This window comes from Apodemus sylvaticus, chromosome 4 (assembly GCF_947179515.1).
Source record: "Apodemus sylvaticus chromosome 4, mApoSyl1.1, whole genome shotgun sequence".
NCBI lineage: Eukaryota > Metazoa > Chordata > Mammalia > Rodentia > Muridae > Apodemus > Apodemus sylvaticus.
In genome coordinates this window covers 2,086,641-2,113,336 of record NC_067475.1, presented here as the reverse complement: position 1 = coordinate 2,113,336, position 26,696 = coordinate 2,086,641, and the positions used below count along the sequence as shown (strand labels likewise).

The 26,696-nt window shown below is 38.8% G+C and overlaps 1 protein-coding gene across 1 annotated transcript in view; it reads right to left on the bottom strand.

Annotated features, from left to right (window-relative positions):
- The window catches only part of Lrrc7 (leucine rich repeat containing 7), a 412,448-nt gene that overhangs the window by 126,653 nt on the left and 259,099 nt on the right, over nucleotides 1-26,696 (bottom strand). Inside the window, exons 8-9 of the mRNA XM_052178844.1 lie at nucleotides 11,223-11,297; nucleotides 1,949-2,093 (exon numbers count right to left, since the gene is read on the bottom strand). Of these exons, the coding sequence (XP_052034804.1) occupies nucleotides 1,949-2,093; nucleotides 11,223-11,297 (220 nt within the window). The remainder of the gene's footprint in view (nucleotides 1-1,948; nucleotides 2,094-11,222; nucleotides 11,298-26,696) is intronic.

Here is a 26,696-nt window from a genome sequence, read left to right as displayed (position 1 = left end):
TGTGCTCTAATTACTAAGCGATCATAGTTTGAAAAACAAAACATTATGTGTCCCCCTTTACTGATTTTCCTTGCCATTTTTTAAAAATTAAAAAAGTCAGAAAGAGCAATGAATAGAGGACATCTTACTCTTTGTGGAAACAGCATGCGGAGGAACCACACACAAGTAAGAGTGCTTAGTGGGTGTGCCTCTCTGTCAACTGATTCTCAGCTGCAGGACTTATACCAGAAATGGAAATTTTGTTTTAGTTATATTTTATTTTATTAATTTTGTGGAAATTCTTATCTATTATTTTTAAAATTTGTGGTGGCTCAATAGATATCCATGTACTAATAACAAAGAAGAGGCACCATTTCTCACCCAGTTGGTGTCTGTGGTGTTTGTTGTCAGCTACAATGGGACACAGAACAAAGCTTTAATGTCTGTTGGTCATCAGGGGAACTCTCCCAGGGAGGTTGGTCTGTGTCTATAACCAGGCTCTAGGTAGATACACAGGTACAATTTCCTCTGACATTTTACTGAGCTAGAAAGAGGAACTAGTGTTTCTAAGCTGATTTTTCTGTGATTTATGACACTTTGTCCCATTGTTTTCTATTCTATGATTTCTTTAACTTCTTTTATTTTGTCTTCTGTATGGATTATTTTCAATTTCCCATCCTCTGGTTCTTTACAAGGTATAAATTTTATCTTTTTTTAAGTGGACACATTTTCATTTTTAACATGCTTGTTTAATTTCATTTTTCTTGCACACTTGTGGGATTTTTTTTTTAATTATCAGAGAAATATTCATTCTTAGAGGCCAAATACACAGTCTCAGTACTGAGTATGCAGCTATGGGTAAACTCTGAATCAATTTATTTGTGGATGCATTTTCAGTTATATGGAGCGGTGCTGAAGCCACTCTGCTGTGTGTTCAGACAATGCGCTTTGTAGCTGACAAGCTTACAATATTTCCACACCCAAACCAGCTAGCTCTTCCTGTACTCATCTGCTCACAAATTTCATCTAAGGTGAATAACATTCAGATCAGAGCCCAATATCCTTACTGCACAAGAACCTCATGAGATGCAGCTGGGAAATGAGAGGTTTAATGATGGTTGGAGAAACACTGTTGCAAATGTGTTGATTATGTAAATAAAAAGGCAGCCAATTTATGAGAGAAACTAGTGTGATTTTGTTAAAACCAGTGTTCTCCATCAGCCTGAAGGAATGGTTAAAGCGATGATAAAATACAGAAGAGAACAGGAAAACTGCCTGTCATCAAGTTTCCCTACCATTGGGCTACTTAGCTTGTGACTTAACTCCCAAGAACATTAACAAGTTGCTGAATACATGGCACACCTACTGCAAATAAGTTAAAATCCCCATTTTAATGTTAAGTGAATTGATGTTTATTCTCCTACCTGAGATATCTCAAAAACATTAGGAAGAATATAAAAGAATTACTCGTTTCTCAGTCCTTTACAACTTTACTCATAAAATTCATAAAAATCCCTAGTGTGCATGCTATACTTACAGTTATTTCTACTGACAAGCATCTTACAACATATTAAGGGCAATGCATCCTTTAAAAATAATGGAATTATAAATCTAATTTATATTCACACATTTTGTGTTATTTACATGTTATTCCAATGTTAAAATACACCCACTATCACCAAATCATTCTAAATCTAAATTCTTACTTTTCATGACAACACTGTGCAATTCAGGACATTTGATAATTTAAAGATATACCAATTTACTAGGAGAGTTGGATTTGGCAGATAAAGTTAACTGTTCATTGTAAGGTATTCGTAATATACCATTTTATGATCTTCCATGGTAAATTTCCTAATTCATTAATGTAAGACTAGTATATTATCTACATGCATAAACAAGTTATACTGCCAAAAAAGAAAACTGTACACTTGACATAAATACTCATGACAAAATGTTACATCCTCACCTATTGAGTCAGGCAGCTGTTGCAACATATTGGATGATAGTAAGAGGTCCTCGAGGGCTTCACATCCAGAAATATCCATGTCAACCGTTTCTATCCTGTTTTTTGACATATCCAGGTATACCAACATCTTTAACTTCCCTATAGACTTGAAGACAGTGCATAAACTCAGGGTTAGTTGAGGGAACTTTCATAAGTCTCTTGAAGCTATAAAAACCACAATGTTGTGAAATTAATTTTAATACCATCACAGCAATAGGAAGGGTACAGAAGCATTGGTCAAATGTACATTGATTGGAAGTTGGTACAAGTATATCCATTTGGAAACACAGAATTCCTACATGACCTATACAACTCTAGACCTATTCTGCAGAATAAAACCACAAGTGCATCCAAATGGTCATGGCTACATTATTCACAGCAGCTAATCCTGCCTCAGTGACTGCATAGGAAGGCAAAAGTGGCCTGCCCACATAATGGATGTTATTTGGCAGTAGCAGTGAGTGAAGTGCTTCAAAATAGATGAACTTTGAAAGGTGCAAGTCACAAAATCCCACACATCATAGATTACACCCATATACAATCTCCAAAACTGGTAAATTTATAGACAGAAAGTAGAGAAGATTGCCAAAGATTTTGGATTTCTTTTAAGGGTTATGGGAATATTCTAAAGTTAGGTTATGATGATGTTTGTAGAACATTGTGAGTCTGCTAAAAATCCACAGAGTTGTAAATGCCTGTGAATTATATCTCACTGCAGTGGCTATAGATAAATTCTGAGTCAACGCAGCAGTCACAGCACAACGGTTCTCAAAGTTGCCAATGGAGCACTGAACATTGCATATTATTCTTACAGTTTAGATGCCTCAGAAATAATTAGAATTATCATCTGGACTTGATTCCACTAATTAGAGTATGGGAGGCAAGGAGGTTTTTGTAATCATAGATAAGGACTAGGGGAACCTGAAATGCTAAATACACAGGGTTGTTCCTTCAAAGAAAGGAATACATAACCAGTCATCCTCCCAGAAGTCTGGGAGAAGATATTAATAGCCTGCTTACCTTTGTGAGATCTTTGTGGGTAAAACTATACTGGACCCTTCCTCAGATCCTTATCACAAACTTGTTTTTCTCACTCAATCTACAGATCCCATCTGTATGGAAGGTGTCAACTTTACAAAGAGTTTTGATGTAGTATATCTGATCTTCATTTTAACTTACTTTGTTCTTCAAAGAGATTTATGTTTGCTTTATTGTGCACATGTGACTGAGTTAATTATCACCTGGGAAGTTTTTACCAAATTGTGCGTTGCTTAAACATACCTAAAATAAGCTACTCAGGGTCAGACTCCCAAAGTTTGAATCAACATTAGGTATTTATTTATGCTCAGCTGAACTGCTTTTTTGCTTCCCACAAATCATTACTCTGTTGGCCATGGTGGTCACAGAGACCACTGTATTAGAGTTTCAACATTCTGCTCATTCATTAGTCATTTCTGAGTCTCCCTATTATATGCTACTATCTATGTTATTTATTGCAGACAACATCATGAGCCAGGCAGCTATGTCTGGGAAGGCACAGATAAGGAAAAAGGCATTTTAAATTTTTGAAACAAACTGTCATTGTGAAGGACAGGCTGGTCATCAACTCAAAACATTTCTGATTCCTTCTTCCAAGGACTTTAGTCATAACTATTCAACATCATAATTGATAAAACAAGGGTTTTATCTTTAAGGAAGTTTTTACATTAGTGAGGGCAACATCCAAGGAAACAATTACAAACACTCATTATAGGTACATGAAAATTCATATGGGAAATATCACAGAAGAAAGGACAAAAATACAAAGACTGTCCAACAGTTGTTATTTGTCAAGAAAGAAGAAACTCAAGTGTATCAAGATAGTTTAGTAAGTAAAGTGCCTGCTGCAAAAGTCTGAAGACCCCAGTTCAATCCCTGGTACTCATACTGAATCCAGGCATACTGACAGATGGTCACACTCCTAGTGCTAGGGAAGCAGAGACAGACCTGCTATACAGATAGCTGGTCTACCTGAGCTAGTTAACTCCAGATATAGCAAAAGATGCTGTCTCAAAAAATACGAGAAGGACTAATTGAGAAAAGAACCTAATATATGTCTCAGGACTCTGCATGTGTGCACACAGATGTACACACACACACACACACACACACACACACACACACACACACAAACACACACTAGCACACAAAAAAAGGAAAGGAGGGAACCTGGAAGAGAGAAACAATTTCACATTCACAGAGAAGCTTGGAAAAGTATGGCATGCTGAGAGAATTAATAACTCAGAGAAATTGAAATGTGTGCTAAGGCCAGGTTTTCAGGAAGAGGACTACTGCAGAAAGATTTCACATGTTACAGGGCCACAAAATCCCTGTCTTGTAGGTGAGAAGAGAGACTAAAAGGTATGTAAGACTGAGAATGACTTGATCAGATCTGTGCTTGAAAAAAATTATTCCAGGGAATGTTCAAAAAGGCAGATTCATGATTAGAATCAAGGAAACCCACTAGATGCTGTAATGTAGGCTTGTGTCATCAGCAACCAATCGTATACCAGAAATATACAAAGTAATAGAAAGTTCTAGGCTAACTCAAGACATGTGGGGAGACTGTCCCAAAACAAACAAACAAAACTCATTAAAAGAAATAGTGAGAGTTTCCCCTTGCTACTAAATAGCATGGTTGTTTAGCACTTGCACTGTAGTGGCTATTATCCAGAACCTAGAGAGGATTTAAAACATTTGGAAGATCCAAATAGTTAGAGGCAAGCATTGCACCATTTCTTATAAGAAACTTCAGCACTTGTGGATTTTGGTTTGTGGTATACAGGATCTTGAAGAATCCCCTAGACACCAAGGAACTACTGATTACTGGAAGAGTATTTTGTGTGTAATAGCCAGGTACCCAAGGCAGTGGACGTGAAGAGGAAGAAGGATGGGCACAAGAAAAGGTGAAGTCAAAGCAAGGATTTCTGACTGACAGAGTAGGGTGGGAGGGTCAGCTTCTACCTGTGGTTACTCAACTTGTAGGTGGATAAAAGAAAACAGCTGGTAAAAGCTTCCATCTTCCTTTGTTTCAGGATGTTTTTAGATAAGTACCTTATGCATTTTGGTTGCTTGGTAGTTCACTCATTTGATCCACCTATGGGCACCTTACCATTTATTTATACTTATTTGACAGAGTATAAACAAGCCAGCAAAAATTATTCAACTTGGTTGACACTGAGCTAAGGGTTTTATATATTTTTTAAATTTAGTATTTTATATTCATATAATGCAATTTTCAATCAGACCAGCTACAGAGACCCCCATTCCTGCCTTTCCCTGAGCCTGCCAGGAAAGCAGATTCTCCAGCCCATCTTAGAGCCACTTTCCGCAGTAGCCTTCTAACAGGCACTAAGGCTTGGAGCTTAAGGTTGTAGATGAAGTTCCCTAGGAAGCAAAGGCAATGACTGAAATTCAGGATGGAGTCCTCTGAGAATCAGCAAAAGAGGACAGGAGAGATAGGGAAGGAAGGAAGCAGACCTGGACATCTTGGCCTGTGAGGGAGTTGTGAGAAAGTCCACAGCAAATCTTTTTTTTTTTTTTTTCCAAAACATTTTTTTTATTCATTATAATTTATTTACATTTCAAATGATTTCCCCTTTTCTAGCCCCCCCACTCCCCGAAAGTCCCGCAAACCCCCTTCTCTTCCCCTGTCCTCCCACCCACCCCTTCCCACTTCCCGGTTCTGGTTTTGCTGAATACTGTTTCACTGAGTCTTTCCAGAACCAGGGGCCACTCCTCCTTTCTTCTTGTATCTCATTTGATGTGTGGATTATGTTTTGGGTATTCCAGTTTTCTAGGTTAATATCCACTTATTAGTGAGTGCATACCATGATTCACCTTTTGAGTCTGAGTTACCTCACTTAGTATGATATTCTCTAGCTCCATCCATTTGCCTAAGAATTTCATGAATTCATTGTTTCTAATGGCTGAATAGTACTCCATTGTGTAGATATACCACATTTTTTGCATCCACTCTTCTGTTGAGGGATACCTGGGTTCTTTCCAGCATCTGGCAATTACAAATAGGGCTGCTATGAACATAGTAGAACATGTATCCTTATTACATGGTGGGGAGTCTTCTGGGTATATGCCCAGGAGTGGTATAGAAGGATCTTCTGGAAGTAAGGTGCCCAGTTTTCGGAGGAACCGCCAGACTGATTTCCAGAGTGGTTGTACCAATTTGCAACCCCACCAGCAGTGGAGGAGTGTTCCTCTTTCTCCACACCCTCTCCAACACCTGCTGTCTCCTGAATTTTTAATCTTAGCCATTCTGACTGGTGTAAGATGAAATCTTAGGGTTGTTTTGATTTGCATTTCCCTAATGACTAATGAAGTTGAGCATTTTTTAAGATGCTTCTCCGCCATCCGAAGTTCTTCAGGTGAGAAATCTTTGTTTAACTCTGTACCCCATTTTTTAATAGGGCTGTTTGGTTTTCTGGAGTCTAACTTCTTGAGTTCTTTATATATATTGGATATTAGCCCTCTATCTGATGTAGGATTGGTGAAGATCTTTTCCCAATTTGTTGGTTGCCGATTTGTCCTCTTGATGGTGTCCTTTGCCTTACAGAAACTTTGTAATTTTATGAGGTCCCATTTGTCAATTCTTGCTCTTAGAGCATACGCTATTGGTGTTCTGTTCAGAAACTTTCTCCCTGTGCCGATGTCCTCAAGGGTCTTCCCCAGTTTCTTTTCTATTAGCTTCAGAGTGTCTGGCTTTATGTGGAGGTCCTTGATCCATTTGGATTTGAGCTTAGTACAAGGAGACAAGGATGGATCAATTCCCATTCTTCTGCATGCTGACCTCCAGGTGAACCAGCACCATTTGTTGAAAAGGCTATCTTTTTTCCATTGGATGTTTTCAGCCTCTTTGTTGAGGATCAAGTGGCCATAGGTGTGTGGGTTCATTTCTGGATCTTCAATCCTGTTCCATTGATCCTCCTGCCTGTCACTGTACCAATACCATGCAGTTTTTAACACTATTGCTCTGTAGTATTGCTTGAGGTCAGGGATACTGATTCCCCCAGTTTTCCTTTTGTTGCTGAGAATAGTTTTAGCTATCCTGGGTTTTTTGTTGTTCCAGATGAATTTGATAATTGCTCTTTCTAACTCTGTGAAGAATTGAGTTGGGATTTTGATGGGTATTGCATTGAATCTGTATAGTGCTTTAGGCAAAATGGCCATTTTAACTATATTGATTCTACCGATCCATGAGCATGGGAGGTTTTCCCATTTTTTGAGGTCTTCTTCCATTTCCTTCTTCAGAGTCTTGAAGTTCTTGTCATACAGATCTTTCACATGTTTGGTAAGAGTCACCCCAAGATACTTTATACTGTTTGTGGCTATTGTGAAGGGGGTCATTTCCCTAATTTCTTTCTCAGCCTGCTTATCCTTTGAGTATAAGAAGGCCACTGATTTGCTTGAGTTGATTTTATAACCTGCCACTTTGCTGAAGTCCACAGCAAATCTTAACAGTTCTGTTCCTGCAAACCACAGGTGTCTGAGCAGGGGCTGTAGGGTGGCCCTTTGAATCCTCTAGAGGAACAGATTGCTCAGAATGGGGTTTTGACATTGAGTGAGGAGGCTTTCATCATAAAAGGGAATCTGAAGAGGCAAGGGAAAATGCATTCAGTGTTTCTAGAAGCTGGGGAATAGAAAAAGTTCTTCATTCTTGAAGAACACACACAAGCATATACTTTCTGTGTGACCTTTTCAGTTTGCTCCAAGAATGATTGTTGGTGCTGAAATGGAACTTTACCTGGACAAAGGTCATTCTGTCCCCAATGCCCCTCATTAACTCAGGGCCTCATCCTGCCTCTTTAGGTCACTCTGAAACTGGGTGGAAGCAGACATTTGAAGAGCTGGCCTTCCAGAACAGAGGAAAAGAAAGTTGTAGGTGGCATGTCCCCAACTCAGAAGAATGACATTTGATAAAAGCTGCCACTTCATTATCATGCCCCACGCCAAGGAGGTATGAGCATGTTAACTCTCTCTTTGCCAGGGGTAAAGGACCCTCTGTGCTTTTGTATTGTAGTCCTGCTACTGTCCTTTAATTGGGAGGGATTTTTCCATCTTTGAAGCTTCTCTCAATGCTGTCTTGCTCTTTCCAGCACTGACCAACATTTGCTATGCAGTTTCTAAACATTTTCTGGAATGAAAACAACACTTGGGTGTTTATTTTTGAGTCTTTCAAACACCTTCTCCTTTCCTTCAAACCCTTTCCTACAGCAAAGGTCTCCAACCCCTGGGAAGATTTTTCTTGCTTCATCACTACTCTGGGTGCAGAGGGTCCACTAGTGAATGGCAGAAGAAAGAGTGGAAATCACAAGATGAGGAAGATGCCAGACTATTTAGAAAGAATATAAGTTTATGCACCATTTGTTCAATAGCTGTAAGATAGAGCTTTGCAGAGGAGGAAATACTTGATCATTCTATTTTCCTCTCTGAGTTATGGAAAATGAGTTAAAAGCAAGAGTCTGGACTGTGCATGTTAGTACACTGCCACTGTCTTTAGACACATCAGGAGAGGGCATCAGAACCCATTATAGATGGCTGTGAGACACCATGTGGTTGCTAGAAATTGAACTCAGGATCTCTGGAAGAGTAGCCAGTGCTCTTAACCGTTGACCCATCTCTCCAGTCCTTGAGTCTAGACTTCTAAAAGTATAATAACTTAATATGTTAGGATGCATGAGCAAAGGAAAAAGTGGATTTGCTTTCCCTCCACATCTCTTCACAGTAAACACTAAGGTTATTAATCTTTGGGACTGATTGACAGTTTGGACTGGACATGAGCAGGCTGCCAAAGCCATGTAGAATGGGGCCACCTAAGCTGGAAGGAATGGAGAACTCACATGCAGGGCATAGCAAAATATCAAATTAAAGCATACTAAATAAAATTAGCCATGGATTACAGCTGAGCTAGTGGATTAGATACAACATTTTTGAAAGAGGCAGTCTAGAAAGATTGTCTGTCTCACCTTTTACTTATTTAGACCTTTAGATTCTGCAAATATAACCATTACAGAAAGCCCAGTGACCCTGACTCTCACCTGTACCTTCTGCAGGTTCCAGAGAACACACACACACACACACACACACACACACACACACACACACACACACACACAGTGCATAGACACACACAGTGCATACACACACACTGCACACACACACTGCACACACGCACAGTGCATACACACACAGTGCATACACATACATACACACACACACTATGAGGTCAGACACTACTGTACAAAAGCAGCTGCTCTGATTTACAGACCAGGGCTCACTGGCTCTGTGACCTGAGCCAGACTGAACCTACTCATAGGGTATCTTTGAGGATCCAAAGAATGAATATTTATGAGCTTAGTTAGGCAGTGCCTCACACGCAGTAAATGCAAAGTAAGTGGCTTTGCATAAATGAATATATTCAAGAAGCTGGTGAAAACTTGCAGCTAGGTAACATTCTGACTTTCCCAACTCTGTTCAGGAATTAAGAAGTGTTTTATCTTCATTCTCCAGGACTGTACATACACTGGTCTCCCTTCATTCACAGGGATAAACTCTAAGAAGGTCTGTAGATGTCTGAGACTGCTTGTAACTCAGACCTGTACAGACTGTGGCTTTCTCTATATATTTACCTATGGTAAAATTAATCAAGAAAACAGCAACAGACTGCAATAAAATATCAGAACAGGAGACTAGTAAAAAACTGCTTAAGCCAGGTGTGGGGGTCCACACCTTTCATTCTGGTGCTCAAGAGGCAGAAGCAGGAGAATCTCTGAGTTCAGTGCCAGCCTGGTCTACAGAGCTAATTCCTGAATAGACAGGGCTATGTAGAGAAACCTTTGTCTTGAAAATCCAAAAATAAATAAATAAATAAAAAATTGACAAACCATTTAAACTCATACATTTTTATTTCTGGAGTTATTATTATGTGAGTCTCCCAAACAATACAGCTGAGGGAGTTGGCTATATGACCTCTGTGCTCTGACACTGACATAGTTTCTGATCATATTAGTAAACTGTCTTATATAAATCAATAAGCATGAGATGTACAAACTTCTCAGTTTATGCCTGTGATGCTATAGATATAATAATATCCTTCCAGTGGCCCCTTGTTCTGGAAGGACTCAGTGAAGCAGTATAAGGCAAAACCAGAACGGGGAAGTGGGAAGGGGTGGGTGGGAGGACAGGGGGAGAGAAGGGGGCTTACAGGACTTTCTGGGAGTGGGGGGGCTAGGAAAGGGGAAATCATTTGAAATGTAAATAAAAAATATATTGAATAAAAAATATTGCACTATAGTAATAAAAATAGCATATTATCAGCACAAAAAATAATATCCTTCCAAATTAAAAAAAATCCTTAATTTTCCCTGATATATCTCCTTTTCTATGGCCTCATGATTATTTAGAGAGAACAAGCATCTTACCTCTGAAAATTTAATTTAAAGTAAATTCAAAAGAAGGGAAAATTACTTTGAGGAAATATTGAAGCTTCAGTTTTGGCTGAAAAATAATTTCCTCCACTTGACCCTTAGTTGAGAGACACGTATGTTGAGGTGGCCAGGAAAAGCAGGAAGCAGGGGCTTGGTCTGTTGGATGTGTGAGCACACACTCTTTCCAGCGCATGTAGCAAGGCTGTTACCGGAAATCATTCTCTCACTAGGTGGAACTTCAGCTCCAACAGTTGAACCTGCCCAGGGAGGTGTAATGAAACCACCTTCTCACTGAAGGAAACCTGGCTCTGGTTCAGTTTTTATTGGATACTGTGTGATCTTTGTGATTTTCAAAGGTGTAAGTGGGTACTACTGGATAAGAAGCAAACAGAGAAAGCCATTTCATTTGTGAAGAGTTCTAGCAGCAAGAGGAAAGACAGCTGTATGGTTACCTGTGAGAATAAGGCTGCTTTTGTGAAATGCAATCTGTATTAAGAATACAACTGTGAACTTATCAGCTTTTAAAATCCACTGAGTAGGATAATAGATATCAAGAGAAATCTCAGCTTTTTTTTTTTCTTCTGCAAGTCACAAACGACATAGACAATTAAAGACAAACCTGTGAGAAGCACTTAGTGCTTGAGGCCCGAAAACGTGTTAATCCCAAGCACTGGGAATGCAGATGTGGAATTAACGATTAAAAACATAATCAACCTTCATCAAGTCAGAACACATGCATAGCAAAGCTTACGTACCCCAGGCAGCACTTGCAATGCATTGTTATCCATCCACAGCTCCCTCAAATTCTGTATTTGATCCAGAACTTCAGGCTGGGTGAAAGGCAGAGAGAAAGAGAGGCAAGACAAACCAAGTTAGATCATTAGATATTAGATGTTTTTTCTTGAATCTTTAGCTTTGATTTAGGAATCTATTCTTAATCTAAGAAATTTCATGTTTAACAGACCTCCCAGTATAGAGGGAAAGCACAGACCTATAATCATGATATTAATCAATCAGAACAATCTTTATAAAACTTAAGATCTATTACCCAGACATCTTAATCTATTTCTTTAATATAGCTTGGTTATCTTTCATATCATTAATTCTTTTTTAATTACTTGGTAGGTTTATTCTTCACATAACTTAAGCTTTTCTCCTTCAAAAAATTGAACTTTTATGTGTATGGGTGTTTGACTTGCATGTATGTCTGTGCACCATACGTATGCAGTGCCAGTGGAGGCCAGAAGTGGGCATCAGATGCCCTGGAACTGGAATTAAGGACAGTTAATGAGTTTCACTGTGGATGACTTTGAACCTGGGTCCTCTGAAAGAGCAGTCATTACTTTTAAGTGCTGAGCCAGCCCAAGTGGCATCAGCATTTGAAAGCCCAGGCACTACTGTTTTAAATGCAGACATGTACCCTCACTGTGGCTCTTGATACACATTAGGTTCTTATTGTGTCTGAGCGCCACATACAAAACTCCTGTGGGCACAGAGCATCGCAGAACTGTGGTGTGCTAAGTCAAAGATCTGGCCTTTGAATTCCCATCTCTTCATTTCATCAACAAAGAACTGTTGTTCTTGATGATGATTCAGAGGCTGTCGTTGTGTGAGGTACTTTCTAGTCTTACAGTGACTCAGGTCAGGCTTCTTGAACATTCTCCCTCCCAGACCCTTCTGCTGAGAAACCTAGGTGATTGTGGGCACATAAATCTGAGAAATGATATACAAATTAGGCCTCTTCTAACAAAAATCAAATAGAAATTTATTTTAAAGCATTTCTAGGTACATATATAATTTTAGGATTCAGTAAAAATAAAAGCAAATGTGCATATAAGTAACATGTAAGTGCTTATTTTATAAAAATAATTTAAATTCTGGATGTGTATTACTGTAGAATGTAGAGCATCTTCAACATTTTCAGAAATGATTCATATTTTGATTTTATAATAGTATTAAGAATGTTGCTTGACACACACAACATAGGGGCTAGAAAAAATTGTTGTTTTTAAAAAATAATTATTTTATTTATTTACATCCCAAATATTGGCCCCTCTTGATCCCCCAGGGTTCTTCACCCTATCCCCCTCCCCTCTCAGAAGGTACCCCCAGGGTATCCCCTTTCTCTGGGGCATCAAGTTTCTATAGGATTAGGTGTATCCTCTCCCACTGAGGCCAGACAAGACAGTCCTTAGTTCTCTGTTACATATGTGCCAGGGGATTTTTTTTTTTTTAAACAAATGACTTAATTTCCTCTGAATGTCCTGATCATTGGTGCTTAAATTGTTTTTTTCACTCTTTACCCTTTCAGTTTTGTTTGGTAACATCTAAAATCTGCACCTCCTAAAGGACGATTACCTTCAGCTTAAGAAACTTTCTTCTACTTTTACTTAAACCTTTTATTTAACAACACACTTGCTTTATTACAAGCCCTTTGGCTCTCACAAGTGGCAAATGTTTTATTCATGAATTTCATAGCCCACATTTGAAACCCCAATACACAAAATTGGATAGCCGAAATTGTTCAGCACTTGATGAAAAGCCCACTTATGATTCTCTCAGTTGTGATGTACGACATGACTTGAGATTGTCTAACCTCTCCAGGTAATTTCTTTGGAGACAGAAAGGTCACCTCCATAGGGTCTGGACCTGTTTCAAGGTTACATTAATTTTATTCTTCTCTGTTTTATTTCAGAATCAATTCCACTAACATGCTCATAAAAATTTAAAGCTTTGTTTTAATTCACCCACTCTCAGTAATATAGGAAGAAAATGATGTTATATTTCAGTAATTGTTGAGTGAACAAATAGGTATTTTAGTGGCAATCATGAAAGGCATTGCTGAGAAAATGTAATTGATTCATAATTAATTAAAATACTTTAATCCATAAGCTCTTATGAATATTTTAATGTCTATGAGTTTAATATATCCATTTAAGTAATCAGATGAGTATATTGATGGAACAGGGGAAAAGATGACATGAAGCAGGGAAGAAAAGCCAATATGTGAAATGGTAAAATTAGCATAGTAAGAGACCTAAAGATTCTGGAAATCTGGCCAGTTCTCAAAAAAGTGGCAGTCAGCAGAATCTCACTTAGACCAAGCCCAGAAGTCTGGAGACAGAAGGAAACAGTGAATAAACTTGGGAATGTAAGTCAAGAATGAGCTTGGTATTCACTGTGACTCCATTCACTCCATGATATTTCCTCTACATAAGATGTGACAGTACCCAAGAACACAATCGGATAGTGGTGGGGTTGTCCTGTGTCTAATTCTTTGAATGTTCTTTTCTACAAATGCCAGCATGTCATGCATGAATGAAAAAAAATTTGCTTCCTTTAATGCTCAAGTGCTAAGACGTCTTCAACAAGGTGAATGCGTGCAGCCCTTCTGGAGGTAGTTCTAGAGGAAAAATGGTTTAGGTGACCCACATGGTCCAGATGGGGAAGAATGGCTGCCACAGATACTCATCTTTAAACATAGTAGAGTTGTTATAAGGAAGCAGGGCTGGTTTAATCTGATTTCACATTTGGACTAGAAAAAATTATCAGAGTCAGAGACAGAACAAAAGTTTACCCCAGTGGGCAGTTAATTTTCCCAGTTAGATGTTTCCAAAGGGGGAAAAAAAATCTAATCCTCTTTCAGACACAGTGGCTCCTCTATCAAATAAAAATGTAACTGCCTAGGAAAGCATTAATGATAATTAACAACAAAAACTAACACTCACTATGGCAAGACACTTTTTTTTTTTTTTGGAGTTGGGCTTCACAAAGGCTGGCCTGGCATGAAACTCACTGAGTATCCAAGGATGACTTTGAATTTCTGACACTCTGGGCATGTGCCACCATACTTAATTTATATGATGCTGAGGACCAAGCCAAGATTCTGTGCATGTTGGGAGAACTCTAACAACTCAGCCCAAGTCCCATTAAGGTGTTTTCCTATAGATTATTTTCACTAACATTTTTTTTTAGATATTTTTTTTATTCGATATATTTTTTATTTACATTTCAAATGATTTCCCCTTTTCTAGCCCCCCACTCCCCGAAAGTCCCGTAAGTCCCCTTCTCGCCCCCTGTCCTCCCACCCACCCCTTCCCACTTCCCCATTCTGGTTTTCCCGAATACTGCTTCACTGAGTCTTTCCAGAACAAGGGGCCCCTCCTCCTTTCTTCCTGTACCTCATTTGATGTGTAGCAACAAAACCTAACTGTAGCATGAAGAAAGGGAAAATACAAGCTGGCTCTCTCTATGGCAGCTTGCTCTCCTGGGACTAGCTACTCCCCATGTAAGGACTACATTAATTTCTGGTAAGGGCAAGACCTTCAGTGCCTTAATTATCTCCAGTCAGGCTCTACTTCTTAAAGGTTCAATCATCTCTTGGGACTGTCATTCCTAGACTAAGCTCCTGAAAAATGAACCTTTGTGGAAAATGGTTTATCCACGTTCAAAACACCTAGTGTTCAGTATTTGTCGAGTTAGCTTTAATCTTCATTTCAGAGCCCCATGCTTAAAGAAGCAAATGCATGTACCCCAAGTTATAACTATCATATGAGAAAAGCTAGCCTGATCTTAAAGCTATGTGAACTATGGTGACTAAGTTTAGGAGCAAATAATCATCATGGGGAAAATGACAGGTGGTTCCCATGTATGTGGTGTTTTTCAGGTAGAATCTCTGAGTAGGAGAGACTAGATGCCAGAATTTGGTTTTGACTTCTTTGACAAATCCCCTCAGCTTGTATGAACGCTCTGTTATATTCCAGATTGGGGAACTAATAATGCAGAACAATCCTCTTGGGAGTTATGTTCAGGTAGGTCACATTTCCTAGCTTGGTTAAGGGATGTGATCTGGTTTCAGACACATCACTTTATAGCACTACCTTCTACTTAGACCTCAAATTAATTGACCTTGGAAGACTCTAAATTTAAGAATAAAATTATGTAACAAATACATTCTCATCTCATAATGTGAACTGGTTTTACTTTCTCTAAAAATGGTAGCCATTTACATCTTCTGCCTCTAAGTTCACTGCTGTCAGGATCTATGTCAATGTGCTCACTCCTGTTTGAAAAGTCTTACACAACCCAGTAACTACAACTCTCAGCTTATATAGAACATGCTAGACTGCCCTGTGTTTACTCTGTGTCTTCTCCCTGTGCCCTATAGGCATGAGGAGTCCCACTTTCTACATTTTTCATGCTTACTTCTGCCATCTGGTCATCCTAAGCCTGTTTGCTGATCTCTGGCTGGCACAGACTTTTTCCTGCTGTTGGTATTTGAACAACATCACTGAGCTTGGAATACCAAGATGCTGGAAGCCCCGATCTGAATTCCTTGCCCCTCTGTTTTCTGCTCCGCCCAAAGCAACTTTTTCATGGGAATGCCCCTTAAAGGCCCATCCGAGTGAACAAAAAGGCAACCCATGCCCATATCTGATAGTTTCCTCAAATCCTTGTCAGTTACTCTCTTAAGATAACACCCAGACTGTTGTCTTAATGATCAGTATCACTTCTGCAGTCTGAACTGTGTGCAGTCTTGACACTGTTGACCACCCATCCTTGTTTGTTTGTTTCACTTAGCCCAGCATTCTAGAAGACCCATACAGCAATTACCAGTGTAGCTTTTCATTGACTGTACTTATTCTCAACTGGCCCCTCTACTTCCTTCCTGAGCATAGATACATTATTAACAGTTTCTCAGCATATCATTTAGCAAACTCTTGGCATAGTCTTGAGCTTAGCATGGGTTCAACAAGACTTTGCCTTTCTTGCAACTGTACCAAGATTTGTTGGAGAAAGCTACAATTTGGCTTTGACCTCCCTTTGTATTCCTGACAAATGCCTTAAGTGGGGGTTGGATGCTTGCTATTCAGCGACTGTCCTCCAGGAAATTGCTTTTCACTCTGGAGATGATTTTTTACCCATGTCCCAAGTGTCCTTTCTTTACTCTCTCTTCACCTTCACTACTGCTCCCTGAAGTAGTTAGTGACCATCCAAGTAGACTGACTAATCATCTGAAACTAGAACCTCAGAATCCTATATGTATGGTTACAAAAATTAGCAGATAACATTTTAAAGACAGCTAGCCAAGACATTTCTCTTGCTGCACAGATTTCTTCTTTATTTTACTTCTCTGATGCCACAGAATTTAATAGCTTATACCTTTAGACATACTACTGGGCTAAGTGTACAGAATATGAACTTGACTCAAAATAAGACAAAACCGAAACAAGCAACAACAAACCATTTACCCTCTACCTTCCAAAGCCCAGCAACAACAAACCCAAAAATAATGTTTCTAACCCCACTGCTCACCCCGCAAATCACATTCCTGTGGCATAAAGTGGTGTACTTAGGACCTAACTGAGGTTGAGTTGAGTACACATTTAGTTTAAATTTGGTGCCCTACATTTATGTATTTTCAGTAAGTTTTCTGATTCTCATTTACTACATCTGGCTCTCCCAAACTTGTATGACTTTCTTACCTGTTTTTTGGGCTCTTGATCTCTTCTAGACTCTACAGACTCCAGTCTCCTATGCATGTACAGTTTCAGCCTGCCTCTTCCCAGGTTCCTTGATCTCCTATCTAGGACAGTCTCAGCCTGCCTCCCCCTAGGTCCCTTATAGCAACAGCCACGTTCTAGTTTTATTCATCACTGTCTCTGCTGCCCCTTCTATCAATGACGCTCTTCCACCTGCTATTCCTCACAAAGACGTGGCAGAAGTATCTTACCTGTTCTGCCTGAGCCTCCCACCACTCTTAAGCCTGCTCTGATGCAGCATGGAAAGGGATTTATGAACTCTCTATGCCTTTGATCCTTATGGGTAGGTGGATCAAAATACCCATGGTTCACAGCCTACCAATAGACTGAGCATAGGGTCTCAAATGGAAGCAGCTAGAGAAAGGACCCAAGGAACTGAAGAGGTTTGCAGTACTACAGGGGGAACAATAATATGTACTAACCATTACCCCCCCCCCCCCCACCCCCAGAGCTCCCAGGGACTAAACTGCCAAAACTGCCAACCAGAATACACCTTGCCGGACCCATGGATCCAGCTACATATGTAGCAGAAAATGGCCATTTTAGAAGTCAATGAGAGGAGAGGCCATTGTTCCTGTGAAGGTTCGATGCCCCAGAGTAGGAGAACATCAGTCATAAAAGTGGGGAGGGGGTGGTGAGCAGGGGAGGGGGGATGGGATGGGGGTTTTTGGAGGGGTAATGAGGAAAGGGGATACCATTTGAAATGTAAATAAAGCAAATTATCTAATAAAAAAAGAGAAGTCTTTATGCCCTCTATACTGAGGCTGAACCCTAGAAAATATCTGAATATTTTCAGATATTGGTTCCTACCTAGCAACATACATAAAGAACATAAGGAAGAAAGAAAAATCAATGTATAAAAACAAAACTTACATTCATGACTAATTGATTAAAGAAAACTTCTTGGTTGTGCTTTCAAGACAGAAAATTTGTAATAGTCAGGCAATGTTTTGTTTTAGAATCTTCAGGTGATGTATAGATGCTCATTAATGGAAATTAAATTTAGATTAAGCTATATGACTTTTTGTAATAGACTAGTTTTCTTCATCTCAGCATTTGAAATGCTGAAAACATTTAGATATATTTTATTTGCAATTCCATCATTACACATTCCTAAGAGCTAAACTCCAAAAAATATAGAAACTTTTATTTCTTCCCCACAAGAGAAATACTTTTTTTCCAGTTTAGATAATTCAACAAATGAAAAATGAATCAGTTATTTTCTTATTGGCAAACCCATAAATAGTCTTCACCCTATTTTTGCTGTGAGGTGGTCTACACTGGCAGTTGTAAGCGCTGGAGCAAGGCATGCCCCTCTGAATCCCTGCAATTAATCACATGCCTGTTATAAGAATACTGGCAGTGACCCCTGAAGGTCATGGAAATGAACTGCGAAAACAAGATGCCTATGAACTTGAGACACTGCTGCTCAGTGAGCACTGTGTAACTCAGAACTGGAATTCTTTTCAAGTCAGCAGTCAGTAGCAGGCACATAAGAATTTTTGTTCTATTAAATTTTATGAATCTTGCCCAATTACTGGAACAGAAAACCTCAGTAGAATTGTGCCGCTAATCTGCTGATGGTGAGCATCTCACTGAATGAAAGCAGGAACCAACACTTGTGCCTGCATTATCTTTCCTGCCTCAGGATACATAGATAGGACAGATTAATGAAGTTAGATGTATCTGGAGTCAGAGATTGTGGCAAATGTTGTAATCTTAAGTGCTAAAGGAAACACTAAAAGAGTTGACGGAATGCTATCAGTCTCTCTGGCCAAGCACTCCATCATAGCTATAGAAAGCAAAGCATGTGCCGCTCTGCATGTTCTAAACATACCTTTATTTCCACATCACTTAGTTGCCCTTTTCATAGTCTTAGCCTTTCTATGCTCTGCATGAATGCCAATTAAGAATATGTTTTAAAACTTGTTTTTAAACTGCAATTGAATGCGCCATTTGGCAAGTATATTAAGGTCAGTAAAGCTCTACATCAGTGCACCTAAACTATCCTCATGGTGCTACATCGACACGTTTACTAATCCCTGCTCTAGGGCTAATTAGTGCTCTGTGATTTAGTAACATTATAATTTTATTGGTATAATCTACAAGGATCAAGGTTATGTAATTCAAATTTGAAATTACATACTCAATTCTTTGATTATAATAATTTTTGCTTTGTCTAGTCAAAGTTTTATATTTCAAATGAGCAAAGAGCTTTTGGGTTATAACTTCAACCTATGCCAATTACAAACACATCAGTTTTGTTAGCCCAATTTGGATTTTATCAGCTTCAAATAATACATGTTCTCCGCTACATAATTTTTCTAATATTTTAATTCTGGAACACTGGAAAAGCTATCCTCACATATTTTTATGTTACCCAGCTTTCTGCCCTCACTTTTAGACAGAAGGAAGTCTTGTGCCCTGCCAAGACCTCTGTATAAAATACCACTTTTTTTTTTTGTCTGTTTTTTGGATTTGTTTTTTTTCCAGACAGGGTTTCTCTGTGTAGCCCTGGCTGTCCTGGAACTCATTCTGTAGACGAGGCTGGCCTCGAACTCAGAAATCCGCCCACCTCTGCCTCCCAGAGTGCTAGGATTACAGGCTTGAGCCACCACCACCTGGCTCACTTCTTTTCTTTGTTGAACTAAGTTCCATTCATCCTTCAGATTTCAGTTCAAGATCACTTCTGCAGGGCACCCTTTGTTTGCCAGGGAAAACTTTACTAGAACTTCAGGACACATGTTAGGGTTAGAGTCCTTCAAGTCTGATTCTACTTGTTAACGTGTGACATCCTCTCTAGATTCTACATGAGTGGGACAACACCATTTCTCTTTCCATGTTAACTTGTATTCTTCTAGCTTGAGAGAGAAAGAGAGAGAGAGAGAGAGAGAGAGAGAGAGAGAGGGAGAGAGAGAGAGAGAGAGAGAGAGATCAGTGTGGTCATGTGAACTACACCAGCTATAAACATTTACTGAGCACTGTGCTCTGCTTATAATACAATACAATACAATACAATACAATACAATACAATACAATACAATACAATACAATACAATACAGTACAATACAATACAATACCATAGAAAATGAAATATGAATAGGAAACTTTATCCATTCATCCAACAATTTCTAAATGAATGAATGAGTGGATGAACACTTAATGACACCTGACCTTTGATATCACTTAAGAACAAGTGCTAACTTGAGCTTTGTTTCATCATGTAGTCCACAGAACTCTATAAGCACTAGTCTGTCAGTTGCTAATAGGAACCTATAGATTTCTGAGTGCACAGGTGAGGTAATCACAGATGTATGGGCTGCCACTATGTCCTAGTAACAATGTATGTATGTATGTATGTATGTATGCATGTATGTATGTATGCATGTATGTACATATACACACACACATATATACATGTATATGTTTGTGTTGTAGTATATACAAATTATATATATAATTTGTTACTCCACTTGTAACAAGCTAGTTTTTTCTCCATCTGTGAGCAGTATGCTATTGTTTTTTCTAAGCTTTGTTTTACTGTTGTTTTATTTAGCAAGAGAAAGCTAATAAAAGTTTACTAAAAATGCAAATTACATTCTTATGGAGTCATATAAAATGTTGCCCATATATTTTTCTTGTAGCATATGCTTTGATCCTTTGGTCTTTTTTTCCTGTTTCATGTACAATTGTGAACAGACACTTGGGCAGGCTACTTCTGTATCAATCTTATATTTCTGTTTGTGCCAAGGTGGTGGATAAATGCCAAGTCAGCTCTATGGCTCCCTTGTTGGTGATCAATCACACCAAGGCACTCAATTTTACTTTTATTACGTGAAAATGAAATTAGAGCTTATGCTGTGGGAAGGCACCTTGTTTCCTTCCTCTGCCCTATCTCTGGCTCTTGCTGAACTCACTGTCGACACTCCATATATGTTCCTCAGTCCTTTCCCTTTGATTCTGCCAATCTCATGATCAGCATGCCCACTTTTCTCCACACATATTAAATATAACTCATTTTTCAGGTCCTATAAGGTCTTGTTCCTTGAAGACTGTGCCTTAATTGCTTTACTCATAACTCACCCTTTTGAAAGACCAATTCCAAGTATCCTAGCATCTACTGTGGTCAGTGTTCATATAGTGAGGGGAAGTGAAACAATTAGGTAGTAGTCATATGTCATTTTTCCGAAGATGCTTATAGTAGCCTGTCTGCTCAGGAAATAACCTTTATCTGAAGGCAAAAACATACTTCATACTTCTTTATAAGTTCCTCAGGATGGAGACAGTGTCTGGTTCATGACAGGATTGAAAAAAAAAACTTCTGTTGACTGATTAATAGAGGTTATTTTCATTCATAAAAATCACCTCAACAGCGAACAAGAGGACAATGTAACACCTGGATTTTCTGTGCTCTGCTGGTATAAGCTAGGCATACAAGATTACTGCTTGTCACTGTTAACAATCAGATATTTTTATGCTGAGATGTTGGATATGCCTGAGAGTGTATAGAGAGTTCTAACCCAGGGCAACCTTATGATTGGTGCATGTTTTTTTTTTTTTTTTTTTTTTTTTTTTTTTTTTTTTTTTTTTTTTTTTTTAGCTGTAAACATTTCCTTAAATTGTATTTCTGTTTTACTAACCTCATATAAAAATGTTCTCTAGGATGGGGAAGAATAGTCACAACTCTCAAAGCTAATGGCTATCTCAGCTATGCTAGCAGATGAGGCCATTATTTTCAGAAAGAAATACTGTCTTTAGTGTTAAAGAGCTGAGTGACCAAGTCAACTGTGTGGCTATAGAAGAGAGTCTGGGGAAAGCCACAATCCCCTCCTTGCTTCTGTATCCCAGTTGTGTGGCAAATACACTAGAGTAGGGGATCTATTTCCAGATAACTCTTCCTGTGTTGGCAGAGTCTGATGTGTGACACACTGGTGAACAAGGAGGTGCTTCCTGACACTGCGGAACTTAGATTTCAAAGTTTTGTTGAATTATGGATCATAGTTATCAGTTACTTTTCTATAAGTTTTGCATAATTTCTATGTCTTTAATCATATACATAGGCCAACTCTGCTAGTGTACCACAGATATTATGTATAGTCAGGAACCTTTTCTAAATCCTGCATCCATATTTCTCCTATATTTTCCCCATATGTTTCAAAGGTATTCAAACTTCATGCTGACAGAACTGTCTTATCTTCAGTCCGCGTTCCTCTCCAGCTGTGTTTCTCTTACCTTTTACCCAGACTACAGACAAAGCTACACTCTAGCTTTCCCTACCTCCTCATGTTCTGAAATCCACCCTCTTTCCCTTCATTTCTTCCATTTTCACTTTGGTTCGAGTAGCCCAGTATTTCTTAAACCACTATGATTTTCACATATTACTTTTTTTTTTTTTTTTGGCCTGTTCCTATTGAAACAATCGTGCTGACTGCAACTTGAGACACGTATAGTGAATTAGTAGTGAACAGTTGTTGGTAAGGCATCTTTCATATCAGAGTACAAGGTCTTGACCTTTAAGGCAGGCTGCCACCCAGGGTTGAATGTTAGGTTCTTTCATGGCATTAAAGACTCTGCTGCCCTGGCTGTGGTTCTTTCTCAACCATTCTCTTTTTATTCTACAAAAGGGTCACTATCTGGCCCCACCATCACACAGCCTTCCCAGCTGCTTCACATGTCTCACTGCTCTGCCTTCCCAGAGCTTTTTAAGGGCATTCCTTTTTCTGAACTTCCATGCCTTTTCCAATCAAAAGCCAGCTTTCAGCTTTCCTGTCTTATTTGTCTGAGTAGCTTTCTGTGAGCTGCCACAGTGATTTGCATTCTTATTAAGCTTGAATTTCTAAAACGCCAAACTTGTGTTTAATTAATCTTTGGAACCTCAGTTCTTACAGAACAACTGCATAAACAAACACAGGGCAAATGCGTGTTGCATGGATAAACAGCAAGCTGACTCAAGACACCAGAGGGATTCGTCTTTTATTGCTCCCCAAATTCCACCAATAGGACACAACCAAAATTAAATTGAAAGAATGAAGGGGAAGATGCTGCTGTTTTTAAGCTGGAAAGACAAGTAAGAGGATAGGAACTTAGAAGAGGAGGTGTAGAAGCAATAAAGTAAATTTGATTATCCTAAACATTTTAGTATCATCTACTTGTGACTTCATAAATACTAAAAGGACTCTTTCTGGGTAATCATAGTTCTTTGTGTCCATAATGAGCTCCAAAAGTCTGTGAGAATTGCTATTTCTGTTGAGAGGAAAAAGCTCTAGTATCTATTATCATAAAAAGCACGTGTCTTTCTACCTGTCCAGTTCAGCAATGCAGTGATGATGTTTAGGCCTGGCATGGTGAGTGAAAGTGAGATATTTTAAGTTCTATTAATTTCTCCCATGATGTGGAAGAGGGTACTCACCGGCATGCTGGGGAGCAGGTTGAAAAGCAGTCAAATGGGGATACCTTTGACAAAGATTTGATGTTCTTTGCATGTTCTTCAACAATTTCTGCAGATGCCTTGTGGAAACTATTTAGATTTCAAACTTTGTGGGATTGCCTGGCAATACTTTCACAACTAATTCAGAAACTAACTCCTTCTCTTGCCTGTGGCTCTGATCTCCCAGATACTCTTGTCCTTGCCTAGATTATGGCAATAATATTAATAACTTCCCTGACTCTACCTTGACAAACATCACTTTCTTTCTGACAAACATTTCTTTCTGTTCATGGTTGACACAATAGTAAAGGAAATAACAGTAACATTGTACAACATAAGTCAATCCATATGTCAAAAGGTAAAAAGGCTTAATGAGAGCTTTACTGTCTCAGTTTCCCAAAGGACCAGGAGTTCTCCCTTGTTCACTACTGGTTCATTGCCATTTCCTCTTCCCATTCTACTGTGTCCTTTTGGTCTTGCAACCTTCAGTGTTACTGCCATATTAGAAGTGAAATACATCTATTTCATTTGAAAAGTTTTAATTGTGAACTTGAACTTATATTTAACACACTTCACTCTGGTTCCTTCAATACTTTTTCATTTCTTTAATTTTTCTGATTGAAAATGTTGACAGAATTACTTGTACTTGGCTAAATTGAAAGAGCATGCCCGCTTGTTATAGAGGTAGTTTGATTCCATTCATGATAGCCATTATGGTACTGTAGTAATGGGAACTACCAACAGGAGAAAGCTCTCTCTTTCTATTTCTCTCTCTCATATTAATATTTTTTTGCAAGCCTGGATAAGATGATTTATTTTATTGCTGTTTGAAGCCACAAAATAAGTTTTTATTTGCATGCTTGACACTGGAAACCATGAATTGAGATCCTATGTCAACAGATGTTGCACTGATGGACAATGGTGATCCCCTTAGAGTCTCTTATGAAAGAAATGTCTGCAACTGTTTTCACTGGAAATACTCTTTTAACTGAATCATTCATCAAAGATTTCTTTTAAATTCCAGAGTTAGTTGGTGTCTTAAGGTTTCTATCCCTGTGAGAAAATACCATGACCATATGCAACTTGTGGAGAAAATGGTTTATTTTCATAGTCCATCGCTAAAGCAAAGCACAAACTCAGGCAGGAAACTGGAGGTAGGAGCTGATGCACAGGAAATGAAGGAATGTTGTTTACTGGTTTATTCCCCATGGCTTGCTCAGTTGACTTTCTAATAGCACCCAGGACCACAAGTCCAGGGTTGATATCACATGAGCTTGGCCCTTTCACATTAAGAGTCAATAAAGAAAATGCAACAAAGACTTGACCACAGGCAAATCTTAAATTCCGCAATTGAGTTTTCCACCTCCAAAATAGGGTCTATCTTGTTGACATAAAACTAGCCATCACAATTTACCTTTTGTCAATGTGGCACACAAATAAATCGCAATTCATCTAGAGCCTTTCCTTCTTCATTTATACTCAAGAAAGTATGTTAATATTAACAACAGTCTAAAACATTCCAACTTTTAAAGTCCTAAGTCTTTCAAAAATGTGGGTGGGACAGGAAGGAGAGGAGGGGCTTTGACTGGGATGTAAAGTGAATGAATCAATAAAAAATTCAAACACTTTAAAAGTTCAACCGTTTAAAATATCTACCTTTCTAAAGTTCCCAAATCTCTCTAAAATTTTAAAATCTCATGCAACTGTGGGCTCCAGTAAAATAAAAAATATATTAAATACTTTCTCACTGCAAGAATAAAGAACTAGAACATGGTCACAATTAGATTAGAGTAAAACTGAAGTCCAGCTGTGTAAAGCTCAGTGTCAGGATTCTGGGCTCCAAAGCGTGTGTCATAGTACACATATTATATCTTGTAGACTCAGGTCAGCTCCTCTCTACACCTGCTGCTGTTCTTGGTGGTAGGCCCGTAGTACTGACCATCAAAATGATGGGGTCTCCTGCTACTACTTACACTGCTGCATTTTCACCAAGAGACACTCCTGGGATCTACTCCGGGACTCTGACCCTGCTACATGGCATCATGCCTCAACTTCTTCCCATGTCTCTTTCAATCCTAAGCCTTCTACAGCAACTGAGGCCACACTTTCCACCCATGAGCTCTCCCAGCTTTTCTTCAAGGATCAAGCATCAGTTGCTTTCCACAACTACTTTATGCCTATAAAACCAAGGTAATCCTTACACTGCCAAGTTTAGCTGCCAGCATGAGCTCCCTCTGTACCACAGTTTCCATTTGTTGACCCTGAGGAAATGCTCCCAGATTTATAATCCTTAATGTTGTTGGTGTCTTCTTAACCATTGCTAACTTCTTAGTTTCAGCTAAAATCCAGCATCAATGGTTTCAGTAAGGCTATTTTATGTTAGGGATGTTGGTCTCTTGTCAATCATGGCTAATTCTGACTAGAACCATAGAGTCTTAATTAAAAAAAAAATCACATGTATGGCCACAATAGAGTCTTTATTTCCCCTGAAACATCACAAACCAGGCCTCCATTGTCTGCTTTCATTTCATCAATCTTATTGTCCAAGGTCGCCTCGGAAATGCCAGCTGCACTCTGAGCATTCAATGGCTTTTTCAGGCCAGTGTTCATATGCTGCCACAATGGGAGTTTCTTAATTGGGACTTCCTCTTCCAAAAGGACTCTATCTTATGTCAGGTTGACACAGAACTAGCCAGCATAGTAGGGATGGTCACAATTTTGAATTATAAAGCTTCCTATATATATGCTGTTTGGAAGATGTTTAATATTGCTCTTGGAGATTGAATCCTCAAAAGACAGTTTATAATAAAATGATTGCTTTTTCAGATAAATGAAAATGTTTTTCCCATCTCCATTACTGTCTAGCTTGAATTAAACCTTTCCTGCATGGATAGGCATAATTCTGATGATTAAGACTAACTGAACTGTTTGCTTTTAAAACCAAATGATTCATTCCAAGTGCCAGGTGGGAGCTGGGTATCCTGCTAGGTCAGGGAGAACTTTCAGGAAAAAATGATGCCAAAATCTAGTCAGAAAGGATTTCTATTGTATATTGTACTTGGCACAGAATTAAATGCCACTTATTAGGCGATTGACTTTCCAATGGGAGCTTACTCTTTTATAGTCTACTTCAGAAATCTGAATTTTACTTTTTCTTTTTTTTTTTTTTTGACAGGAGGATCTGTGATGATCTATACAAACTTGGAGAGAATGAGGGGCTGGACAAATATTGGATTTTTAAACTTTTCTTCTCATTGTT